The 12,974-nt window shown below is 42.5% G+C and overlaps 2 protein-coding genes across 2 annotated transcripts in view; both read right to left on the reverse strand.

Annotated features, from left to right (window-relative positions):
* Positions 1-1,669, reverse strand: part of adat1 (adenosine deaminase tRNA specific 1) — a 21,010-nt gene extending 19,341 nt beyond the window's left edge. Inside the window, exons 1-2 of the mRNA XM_036567926.1 lie at positions 1,211-1,669; positions 260-328 (exon numbers count right to left, since the gene is read on the reverse strand). Coding sequence (XP_036423819.1) covers positions 260-328; positions 1,211-1,352 — 211 coding nt within the window. The 5' untranslated portion in view covers positions 1,353-1,669. The remainder of the gene's footprint in view (positions 1-259; positions 329-1,210) is intronic.
* A 2,125-nt stretch (positions 1,670-3,794) lies between these two features.
* The window catches only part of wwp2 (WW domain containing E3 ubiquitin protein ligase 2), a 63,624-nt gene continuing 54,444 nt past the window's right edge, over positions 3,795-12,974 (reverse strand). Inside the window, exons 18-24 of the mRNA XM_036567997.1 lie at positions 11,668-11,801; positions 11,281-11,421; positions 9,993-10,113; positions 9,085-9,189; positions 8,905-9,001; positions 4,722-4,794; positions 3,795-4,632 (exon numbers count right to left, since the gene is read on the reverse strand). Coding sequence (XP_036423890.1) covers positions 4,533-4,632; positions 4,722-4,794; positions 8,905-9,001; positions 9,085-9,189; positions 9,993-10,113; positions 11,281-11,421; positions 11,668-11,801 — 771 coding nt within the window. The 3' untranslated portion in view covers positions 3,795-4,532. The remainder of the gene's footprint in view (positions 4,633-4,721; positions 4,795-8,904; positions 9,002-9,084; positions 9,190-9,992; positions 10,114-11,280; positions 11,422-11,667; positions 11,802-12,974) is intronic.

Consider the following 12,974-nt stretch of genomic DNA (forward strand, 5'->3'; position numbering starts at 1 on the left):
CACTGAATTATAGAGGAATTTCGAAAAGTTGGTGTAATTGCCCTTTAAATTTCATAGCTACTGAGCCAGCTGGCTGTGTTCAGGTGCGCACATGATCTTTATTTTTATGGATATAGTGACTGATACAGCCAGACACACTGAAACCAGTTTTAATCACATTTCTATGATCAGTGGTGAGAACCCAATAAATAATTATACATATATAACATCATCAATATCGTTATATTGGTCTTATATTGCAGCACAGACTGAAATATACCTTTCGGGCTCATCGCGCTGCGGCCGATACACTTGGTTCCAGTGCCCAAAGCCACGACCTCCCTCTGGACTGAAGAGCAGAAGAGAGTAGAGCTCAGTAGCACATCAATACTGATCAACTGATTACTGATTATTGATTGCACCATGCTTATCAATATTTACATCTTTATCTGACCATTGATTAAGCTGATTTGTCCAGACTGAGCTGTGTTTTAATGTTTCTCTGGTCAATAAGCTGATCTTTTCTGATCACTGATTAATGACTGCTGATTAACTGCTGATCTTGTGACATCACAAAAACCTACACATTTACATATATCTGCATATTCGGCCAACAGCAGTTCAGCCCCTCCCACTCTACGCAGTAAAGAGCGGCCGAGCGTTTCTGTACGTAAAATACCGAACGAATCAGGAAGGATCGCTGTTTAAATGCTCACTGGATGATTTGTTCACATTGATTACAGATAATGATTGATCACTGTGATCACAGATTATCTGATTATTGATTAATGACTGATCCAGTTTATTGATTAATAACTGATTCAGTTTATTGATTAATGATGGATCCAGTTTAAACGTTTCATCTGATTAATGACTGATCAAGTTTACTGATTATGACTGATCTAATTTATTGATTATGGCTGATCCAGTTTATTGATTATGACTGATCCAGTTTATTGATTATGACTGATCTAATTTAATGATTATGGCTGATCCAGTTTATTGATTATGACTGATCAAGTTTATTGATTATGACTGATCCAGTTTATTGATTATGACTGATCTAATTTAGTGATTATGGCTGATCCAGTTTATTGATTATGACTGATGCAGTTAAATGCTTATCTGATCACTGTTTGTGGTTTCTGGGTGTTGATTCCTGTTTTTTATCTTATTAAGCGATTGATCGTGGCTCAGTGCTGAATACTGGTTATTGATTAGTCCTGCTGACCGCTCTGCCCGGCTGCTCCCTCGCTGATCTTCAGCACGGCGGCCAGCAGAGTCCACTGCAGCCCGGCCTCGGGCTTTCCTCTCCGGGGCAGAGAGCGGTACCGATCGTACACCAGGCTGGAGATCTGATCAGCCTCGGACATCCTGGAGACGGGAAACAGCTCAGCGGATCAGACTCAGCACTGCGGATCAGACTCAGCACTGCGGATCAGACTCGGCACAGCGGATCAGACTCGGCGCTGAAGCTTCTTACTCGAATTTGCCGCTGCTGCGGGTGGAACGACAAACTCGAAAAAGGAGTCAAAATCAGCGTCTGTCTGCAAAATAATCCTCTCTCTAACTTCACAAACACGATCCTTAAAAATAAATTAAAATCCCAAAATGCAAAGAATTTGAATCTTCAAACTTCACGCTTTTAAATTCTGTAGATAAAATGCTGAGAGTCCGTTTAAAATCTTTAACTTCCGGGTCTTTTTTTTTTGTTTTTCAAATTAAGAGTCTCTGTAGTAGACTGCTAAAAATCTCCTCCTCTCTCTCTCTCTCTCTCTCTCTCTCTCTCTCTCTCTCTCTCTCTCTCTCTCTCTCTCTCTCTCTCTCTCTCTCACAGAGCAGGTACTATTTGGGTGGTGGGTCATTCTCAGCACTGCAGTAAGACTGACGTGGTGGTGCTGGTGTGAGTGGATCAGACACAGTAGTGCTGCTGTAAAAGGGGGCTAACAAAGTATGCAAAGTATGCAGAGAAACAAACGGACTACAGATGTACCAACCAGCGTCGTCCTACTGTCCGAGATAATCTCTCACCCTCATCAATCAATATTTTAATTAGTTCTTTATTGAATACTTGTGGAGTGAGTGGAAAACTGCACTCACTGGTGTTCTGGTTCACATTTCTCTCTTGAACACAGTGTCTTCCAGTTCTGCCTCATTTCTGTACAGCACAAAAACAGGCATTTTGATGGTTTAGACACGATTTAGCAGGTGGAGTAACACAAACAGCCTGGCTGTGCGATTAAAGCTGTTTTCACTCAGTGTAAATACACACGGCCATCTTATTTAATGCTGTGCAGACGGTGTTTGTGGCAGTGCTACTGAAAATGGGATCAGGGAGAGTTTGAGGGGTTTTAAGGGGTTTAATGTTTTCAGTAGGGGTGGGCGATATTACAAAATTAATGATACTTCGAGACATTTTCACAATACGCAGTTCAGCTTTTCAGGTTCGATCAATCAAAACAGATGAAGAAGCCTCAAAATTTAATCAACATGTTAAAAACATTGATTTTAATTCAGCATCTCACCCACTGTGCTGCACCAAATCCAATTAAATCCAACTCAGGAAAGAACACTGTGACAAAAAGAGTAGCAGTTTATCACCATAACAATAAAAATTGTCGTATTTCAGGTGATTAGAAGGTCGTTTGGGTCAGTCGGTTCTCTGTCGTTGCTCTTGTCTGTGAATTAAGCGCATCAACACATAGCTGATGGACAATCCACAGAGTTTAAAGAGGTGCGGCTAAATAAACGTTACTGGGCCTCGTTCACTGTTCTCCAGAACTTTCTTCTTAAACCCACTTAAGCAGTTCTGATAAAGACTCTGATTCACCAATGTTCTCTTATTTGGGATTTGTTCTTAGGTAAGAAGAACACGTCATGAATCTGACTTTTTCTTAGGATCTCTCTCAAGAACACACTTAAGAACAAACTTAAGAACAAACAAGGAGGATATTGAAGAATGAGGCCCAAAGTCTCGTTTCAGTGGACAGTAGCCTGTAAGTGAGGCCTCTGACTTGACTTTTCCTCCAAAGTGGTGACATTAAAACTGAGCGCATGTCTAGCAAAACTCAGTGGCGTTCTCTGCTCTACACACTTAAAAGATGGTTCTTTAGTAAATAAAGTGGTTATATACACGAACATGAATGTGTTGGTGTTGGATGGTTCTAAATAGAACCTTTTTGAAAAGAGTTCTATATAGCACCAAAAAGGATTCTAGTACTGGTACGAGCTTGATATTGTACCAATAGCAGAACCCCTTTTGGTTCTTTTTAGGCTTTAGCAGAGCTCAGTAACGCTGAGATTAATAACTGATCACATTGATTTATCAGTCTACTCAGGCTTTAGCAGAGCTCAGTAACGCTGAGATTAATAACCGATCACATTGATTTATCAGTCTACTCAGGCTTTAGCGGAGCTCAGTAACGCTGAGATTAATAACCGATCACATTGATTTATCAGTCTACTCAGGCTTTAGCAGAGCTCAGTAACGCTGAGATTAATAACCGATCACATTGATTTATCAGTCTACTCAGGCTTTAGTAGGTCACAAGTGAGCACTGATGGTGTTTTTTCTTTGAGATTTTATGTGTTTTATTATTATTAGTGTGTAAGTATTCTAATAGTATTCTCCTAAAATTGTAAAAGTAACTGTATTCTGAATACTGCCTTTAAAAAATGTAACTTGGACTGAGTACAGATACTGAATATCTGTATTCTGAATACTTATTCCCGATACTTGTATTCCGATACGAGTACGTCTGCATGTCCACTGTTCACTGTGACTGTGTGTGGTGTAAATGAACGTGAGGCTCAGACCAGCGTGTACATACTGAATTTAATCATGGATTTTTTTTTACAACATCCTTTTTTCTCTCCCAAACTACAGAATTCATATTTACTTTCACTCTGTACAGCAGAAGGCGCCATTTCACAATTAACAAAAATAATAAAAACAAAGAAATGAAATCATTTTTAAAGCGGACACATTCTCTCACTCAGAGCCTCGCGCACTAACACTCAGTCTGCTTCTCACGTACAAGATTCTCTCCCAGGTACTGCAGGCGTGATGCGTTTGCTTTAGCGCTGCTGTTGCGGTTTATTGGTTTATTGGTAAAATTTAACAATCATCTTTTATTTTTGCAGGTTGTGGTTCTGCTCTTCCCACAACAGGGGGCGCTGTTTCTGCCGCTCCATCGCCCTCTTCAGGATGCTTAAAGGTACAAAAAGTAATATATTCTCATTTCATTTGCGTCTGGTGTATTACTGGCTCGCTGCCCGTCACATGATCACAGAACAGGAAGCAGCCTCCGGCGTTGCCGTGGTGACGAGGAAAAGGCGCTTTGCTGGCGACAGGTCTAATATTCCATTCCTACTGCCTTTAATAATCAAAATAACAGTATGGTGCTAATATCTGTAAGAGTCCTACTTCTTTATGGAAATTTCTACGTGTATCTTAAAGGTTGCGCTGGTCCCTCCCCCGACCCGTCCCAGCAGGTGAGCCGAACTGGCTCCGCCCCCCTCCCCACCTGGCCCAGCTTTGCCCTAATCGCCCCTCACTCCTGCCCGAAGCCCTCGGTCTCCTCGATGGCGAACAGAAGCTTCTCCCTCAGCTGCTCCAGGTTCCGGTATGGCGGCAGGTCCAGCCGGTTGAAGCTGCGTGAGTGAACGAGAGTTGGAAGAGACTCAGATCAGTTAGAACTTTCTGGAAAAATGATAAGAGCTGTTTTAGATCTGAGGCTCACCAGGTGTGGCTTCTTGGCAGCCACGTCTCCTTCCCCACTTTGTCGATGCAGAACTTCTGCGGCCCGTTGCTCCCTGAGGAAAAAGCGCAGTGAGGTAAACAGCAGTTAAAGAAGGTGTGGCTTCAGAACAAACTCAGTCTGAGCCAGCAAGGAAAATTCAGCAGTGTGTTGAAGGACAGTCACAGTCCAGCGGCGTCAGTGGAGTGTGGACTTTACACGAAGCACATACAGCCTCTCGGAGCGAAGAGCCCCATAAACAAACTAATTACATACATTTTTGACATATTTTAGTAGCAAAATATAATTTAATGTTTTAAAACACATTGAAAAGCTCGATCTGAATCTCGTCTAGTTTCTGTACATGTAATGAACAGTTCCTACCCTCAGGCTGTCAGGCTTCTGAACAAGCTGCGAAGCTGTGAGTTCTCCCTCCAATACCGTTTCAAATCAAATCAGCCTCGACTTCGACTCGGACGTAATTGAGGGTGACCCTCATTTATAACGTGGCCGAGCAAATTACACAGGAATTGAAGAAGTTTAAATTGAATTTGCCAAATAAAACAAATGAAAATCATGAAGACAAAACAATTTATAAAAAATTATAATAAACAATAAAAATAATAATAATACATAGAACAAAAATTATAATTATGCAGTAAAAAAACCAACTAATACGCAACAAGAAAACAAACTTTAGAAAAATCTAATTATTTACTAGAATAGAACAGTAAAAGAATTAACATGAAATAAAACAGTTGCAATAAAATAATATATAATTAGGTATATAAATAGGTAAAACAGTTTCAGGCTGTCTGAAGGTGTTTAGAGACTAAAAGTTTAAAGCGACTCAGTGACTCCACTGAGTGAGTTTCAGAGACTCCTGTAGTGAAGTCCAGTTCACTGGGTCTGCAGCTAAAAGCTGTGCAGCTTTCCCAGTTCAGTAAAAACTCACTCCGTCATTTTGTTAGTATTATTTATTATTTATTATATCATATCACTGCTGTGAACAATATCGATAAGTCACTTTAATATATATATTTGTAGTTCTTTTGTTTCAGTTACAGACTGTAGTCCATCTGTTTCTCTGATACTTTGTTAGCCCCCTTTTACCCTGTTCTTCAGTGGTCAGGACCCCCATGGACCCTCACAGAGCAGGTACTATTTGGGTGGTGGATCATTCTCAGCACTGCAGTAACACTGACGTGGTGGTGGTGTGTTAGTGTGTGTTGCGCTGGTCTGAGTGGATCAGACACAGCAGTGCTGCTGGAGTTTTTAAACACCTCAGTGTCGCTGCTGGACTGAGAATAGTCCACCAACCAAAAATATCTAGCCAACAGCGTCCTGTGGGCAGCGTCCTGTGACCACTGATGAAGGACTAGAGGATGCCCAGCACAAACTGTGCAGCAGCAGATGAGCTATCGTCTCTGACTTTACATCTACAAGGTGGACTGAGAAGGTCTAATAGAGTGGACAGTGAGTGGACACAGTGTTTAAAACTCCAGCAGCACTGCTGTGTCTGATCCACTCAGACCAGCGCAACACACACTAACACACCACCACCATGTCAGTGTTACTGCAGTGCTGAGAATGATCCACCACCCAGATAGTACCTGCTCTGTGAGGGTCCATGGGGGTCCTGACCACAGAAGAACAGGGTAACAAAGTATCAGAGAAACAGATGGACTACAGTCTGTAACTGTAGAACTACAAAGTGCACCTATATATATATATATATTTTTTTTTCTCTCTAATCAGATTAACCTCTGTCTAATATATTTGTACACAGTACAGAGTTTTCTTCCATAGGTCCCTCCTATCTCTGTATATATTGTGTATATTTATCATATTTCAGTTATTTAGTATTTTTTTTTGGTCTGCAGTGTTTTTAGTGTGTATATAACGCTGCCCTGCTGCAGAGTGATTAGCTGAGCCTCACCATAACCATTTCAAAGCATGAATGTCCTGACATGCTGTGCAAATGACAAATAAACTTGTGTAACGAGTTTTAAAGTTAATGTAAACTCTTTCTGTTAAAAATAAAAAAGTGGCCTCGTATGAGTCGGCAGATGAAAAAATATGCTAAACCTCTGTCCCTGAGGAAAAGGAGCAGTGATGTAAACAGCAGTTAAAGAAGGTGCGGCTTCAGCGTCACAGCTTGAATAAACTGTGTCTAAGTCAGTGAAGCCAGCCGAGGAAATCCAGCAGTTTGTCGAAGGACAGCCACAGTCCAGCGGTTTTAAGTGGAGCGTGTGCAGTGGTGGACTTTACGCTCAGTCTGGGAGCCAAGAGCCCCATAAACAAACTAATTACATATAAGTACATTTTTGACGTATTGTAGTAGCAAAATCTAATTTAATGTATAAGTAACTTAAAAAAGTGAGTAACTGAGTTAACCTGAACTGTGGAGTTTGCTGAATTGAATAAGCTCAGAAATATAAAACACAAATTACTTTAACTTTAACTTAATATAAGTTTTATGAACTCAAAATTTCAAGTTAACCTGATTAAGTTTAAAAGCTACATTTTTTAGTGTACTGTAATCTAACCTGACTTTTAATGTTTAATTTGACTATTTAAGTATACTAATTTAATTTCTAATTTGATTTCTTAATTTAAAGATTCTCTTTTACATTGTTTTAATCATGTTTTTAATGTTGCTTTTAATTATGTTTTTCTTTTCATGTTTACTTTTTTTAAACAAGTCTGTAATTTCTCATTTGTAAAGCACTTTGAATGACAGCAGTGTATGAAAGGTGCTCTATAAATAAACTTGCCTTGCCTTAATGAAGTTAAATATTGTATACTGATACATAAATCAGAATGACTGTCCATTTGTACTATAGTGATTATATTAAGTGCCCCCCCCCAAACTCCAGGCTGTAATGGAGTATTCCGTGTTGTGACGTGACTACAAAACCATGTAAAGACAAGACAGGTACAAGCAAGTAGGGGTGGGCGATACAGTATCTTCACGATACACAATATTCTAACCCTCAGTCTGTTTCTGGTCTCATAAAAGATTCTCTCCTATGTACTGCAGATATGATGTGTTTGCCTTAATGCTGCTGTTGCTGTTTATTGGTTAAATTGTATACATTTTGTTTCGCAGGTTGTGGTTCTGCAGTTTCCACAACAGGGGGCGCTGTTTCGGCCTCTCTATTGCCCTATTCAGGATGCCTAAAGGTACAGAAAGTAACATATTCTCTATACAAAAATACATGTTGTTTTTTGCGTCTGGCGTATTACTGGGTCACTGCCCGATCACAGAACAGGAAGCAGCTTCCAGTGTTGCTATGGTGATGAGCAAAACTAGTGGCTGTTCATTTGTATTATAGTGATTATATTCAGTGCTGCCCCCCCATTTCAGGCTGTATTGGACTATTCCGCACGGTCACATGACTATAAAACTGAGTGAATGCAAGACAGGTACAAACGGTACAAAATTAGGGGCGGGCGATTCAGCATTTTCTCAATACACGATACGCATCACAATATTCTGACACACTGACAAGTACTGACGATATCCACACTGCGCCCAGAAAGGCCTATTATCACAATCAAGTTCATCACTGCAAGGGTTCTCTGCATGGTGAAACGGTTCCTCAGATCGGATGGAGAATGTGTATAAGGTCTATATAGCACCAAAAAAAGTTGTTCTGTTTTTACAAGCTTGACATCATAACAATAGCAGAACCACATTCTCCATCGATCAGAAGAACCATTTCACCATGCAAAATGTTCTTTGAGTGCTCATGGTTCCATACCATTGTCTTTACTAAAGAACCCTTGAAGAAACAGCTTATTAAAGAGTGTATAATAAAACATCATCATACTGCAAACCCTGCTCAATCTGTTGTCTCATATAATGCTACTTTTTGTTTTTACAATATTCAATAATACATGTAAAGAAACTAGAATAGAAGTTACAAATCAAGTTTTTTAAATGTATTTCCAAACATTACGCTATATGCTGCCACTGAAATACGTCAGAAATATAATTTTAAGAGAAAAACAGGAATTTAACAGGTTATATATAGCATAAAAACTTTGTTCTCTGGGAGAGGTGAGAAGGACTGGGGTGAATTTCTGGTGGGCCAAAACGAACATCCTCGCGGGCCACGCTTTGATCTGATCTAATTCCATTAGCTTTGTGTTCAATAAGTGTATATTTGGCATTTTTTACCTATGAGCTCAGCGAAGCCCCCCACAGGCAGTCTGCAGGTTCCAGTGACGAACTGCAGCAGCCGGATCCTTTTCTCATTGTCCATCTCCTTCACGACCTACAACCAACAGGAAACAGTGAATGAACACATGGACAGCAGTGAGAGACAAATACAAACACACAGACACAGAGTACACAAACCTGCCAGAACCAGTGGATCTGCTTGCTGTTCTTGGTGTAATGACGATAGATGGTGTTTTTCTGCCAGTCACTGAGGTCGATCTCCTGCATCCCACACAGCATCAGCTGAGAGAGAAACCAAACAGATCAGAGCAGGACGCTGGGTTACGGAGCTGTATAAAGCCCGATCAGAGCGGGACGCTGGGTTACGGCGCTGTATAAAGCCCGATCAGAGCGGGACGCTGGGTTACGGCGCTGTATAAAGCCCGATCAGAGCGGGACGCTGGGTTACGGCGCTGTGTAATGCCCGATCAGAGCGGGACGCTGGGTTACGGCGCTGTATAAAGCCCGATCAGAGCGGGACGCTGGGTTACGGCACTGTGTAATGCCCGATCAGAGCGGGACGCTGGGTTACGGCGCTGTACAAAGCCCGATCAGAGCAGGACGCTGGGTTACGGCGCTGTATGAAGCCCGATCAGAGCAGGACGCTGGGTTACGGCGCTGTATAAAGCCTGATCAGAGCAGGACGCTGGGTTACGGCGCTGTACAAAGCCCGATCAGAGCAGGATGCTGGGTTACGGCGCTGTATAAAGCCCGATCAGAGCAGGACGCTGGGTTACGGCGCTGTATAAAGCCTGTTCACAGCAGGACGCTGGGTTACGGCGCTGTGATAAAGCCCGATCAGAGCAGGACGCTGGGTTACGGCGCTGTATAAAGCCTGATCAGAGCAGGACGCTGGGTTACGGCGCTGTATAAAGCCTGTTCACAGCAGGACGCTGGGTTACGGCGCTGTATAAAGCCTGATCAGAGCACGACGCTGGGTTACAGTGCTGTATAAAGGCTTTTACAGTATTCTGCAACAGGGCACTGATTTCCGTGTTATGATTCAAAGTAAAATTCATTGTGTAAAATGTTTCTGCTGCACCCACCTCCAGCTCTTTCTCATCGAAGTAGCGAAGCCATTCGAGTGGAACCACCTCATTAAATCCGTCCAGGAAGGCTTTGGTCTGCTCCTCTACACCTCGCGTGAACCGCCAATCTGTCAGCAAACTGAGCACAAATACGGAACTGAGCAAACAGCAGCTCAACCACAACCATAACTCCTCATCCTAATCCCAATCCTCCAACTCCAAATTCTGACCTCCAACCCTAATCCTAATCCCAAATCCAACCTCCAACTCCAATCCTGACCTCCAAGCCTAATTCAAATCCCAACCTTAATACCAAACTCCAACCCTAATCCAAATCCCAACCTTAATACCAAACTCCAACCCCAATCCAAATCCCAAACCCAACCTCCAACTCCATCTCCAATCCCGACCTCAACCCTAATCCAAATCCTAACCTAAACCCTAATTCAAATCCCAACCTCTAACCCTAATCCAAATCCCAACTTCCAACTCTAATTCAAATCCCAACGTTAATACCAAACTCCAACCAGAATTCAAATCCCAACCTCCAACCCTAGTCCTAATCCAAACCTCCAACCGTAATTCAAATCCCAACCTCTAACCCTAGTCCTAATCCCAACCTCCAACTCTAATTCAAATCCCAACCTCTAACCCTAGTCCTAATCCCAACCTCCAACTCTAATTCAAATCCCAACCTCTAACCCTAGTCAAAATCCCAATCTCCCAAGCTTTTTCAAAGCCCAAACTTAATCGCAATCTCCAACACTAATCCAAATTCCAAACAACCTTAATCCTATCCTCCAGTGCCAAACTTTATCTCAATACCAACCCGTAATTCCAGCTTCAACCCTAATTCCAGATCCCAGTCCCAAAGCCTAACCTCAAACTCCAACCCAAATCTCAACTTTTAATTCCAAACCACAACCCTAATCCCAGTCCCAACTCCAACCTTTATGCCAAATCCAATCCCAATCCGAACTTCTAATCCCAAACACCAATCCTTAGCTCAAAACCAACCCCTTATTCCAGATCCCAGTCCTTACATCCAATTCAAAACTCTAATTCCCCCCCCCTCAAAACTCTAATCTTTGTCCCAAATCCAACCTTCAATTCTAAACCTTGATCCTAAAGTCAATCCTAACTTCAACCCTTATCTCAATCCCAACCTCTAGTGCTAACTCCAAACCCAATTCCAGATCCCAATCCCAAACTCCAGCCCTAATCCCCAATACAATCCAAACCAGGGGCGGAGTCCTGTTTGTAATGCCTGGGTGGGGCTTTCAGCGATAAGGGGCGTGGTCAGTACCTGATATACTCCTCCTTGTTTTCGCGGGTGACGAGCTCGTTCTCCCCGTCGTCTTTCAGCTGGTGAGTGGAAACTTTCCCTAAGATCTCCATGTCCTGAGCAAAATACAGCTCCACGCCGCACTCCTCCAGATCGTTCTCCCTGAAACACACAGACACACACACACACACACACACACACACACACACACACACACACACACCAGACACACACACACCACACACACACACACACACACACACACACACACACACACACACACAGACACACACACAGACACACACACACACACACAGACACACACACACACCGGTGCGCGGTCAGCAGTGCTGCTCCGTCCGCCTCTTTACGGGAGCCTGAGAGTGTTTACAAGAGCCGGATACTCACTTAACCCACATGATGGAGTTGTAGAACTCGGGGTCGATGGACTCCAGGTCCTTCAGCGTGGGTTTCTTATTGAGCATGCGCTTATAGAAGGGCAGAGTGAAGCCGGTATCGATAAACTTCCCGTGGTACAGCGCCTGCAGCGGGACAGACCCATAAACACAGCTGTTTCAGTCATTTATTCGTTTAGTCATTTAGTTAAGGGATCTGTAAGGATTCATGACCGAAAAGAAGAGAGTCCTGTCAGAGACGGAGATATTTAAACGTCAGTGTGCCCGCTGAGAACAAACAATCATATTATGTCAACAGAGTCTGTTTAAGACTCTGCTATCTGTGATGAAATGTTCATATGAGTCCAGACTTTACTGTGAAGTGCAGAGACTGCTGTGCTTAAAACATGAAGATCCTGATTCACATCCTGCACAGACTGAACAGCAGCCAGCTACCACAAGAGTATGTGTGAGAGAGAGAGAGAGAGGAGAGAGAGAGAGAGAGAGAGAGAGAGAGAGAGGGAGAGAGAGAGAGAGAGAGAGAGAGACACATCATATAGGTTTTGTTTTACTATTATAAATGCTTTTATATTATTAACTCATAATTAACACTTTCTCCTTCTAATTGTTGTGTTGTTATATATCAACCTTGGTTTTGTTTTTTTATTTTTAATATATGGATAATTGTTGCAGTGCTTTGACAATACAAATGTAAATTTGTCATGTCAATAAAGCAAACTTGAGAGGGCAAGAGACAGAGAGACTGAGAGAGAGAAAAGAGAGAGAGAGAGGAGAGAGAAAGAGATGAGAGAGAAAGAGGGCAGTAAGAGAGAGAGAGAGACGGAGAGAGAGAGAGGGCAGAAAAGGAGGGAGAGAGAGAGACATTGTGTGTGTATGTAGAGAGAAAGTGAGAACAGCAGAGTCTTTATTTGAGGCGTTTCCACTCTGAGTTTTAGACTAAATATAGCCGGGTTGGCGGGTGTGGGCAGGGCGCGGCACTGACCTCATACAAGGGTGGGGGGCAGGGGGTGGTAATGTGTCGTGTGTGTGGTGTGTGTGTGTGTGTTGGTGTTGAGGTCTGTAGTTTCTGGAATGTCTCCCAGAGTGAGCTGGATGGAGGGGGGGGTGATTGGTATAAAGCAGCTATTCACTCCATCACAAACACTGTTCATATTCATAAATCACACTCATTTACACACACACACACACACACACACACACACACACACACACACACACAACACTGTTCATATTCATAACCACACTCATTTATACACACACACACAAAACCACAGACACCAACTAAAAATCAGCACCGCT

The sequence above is a fragment of the Colossoma macropomum genome, unplaced genomic scaffold, assembly GCF_904425465.1.
Source record: "Colossoma macropomum unplaced genomic scaffold, Colossoma_macropomum, whole genome shotgun sequence".
NCBI classification, from domain to species: Eukaryota; Metazoa; Chordata; class Actinopteri; order Characiformes; family Serrasalmidae; genus Colossoma; species Colossoma macropomum.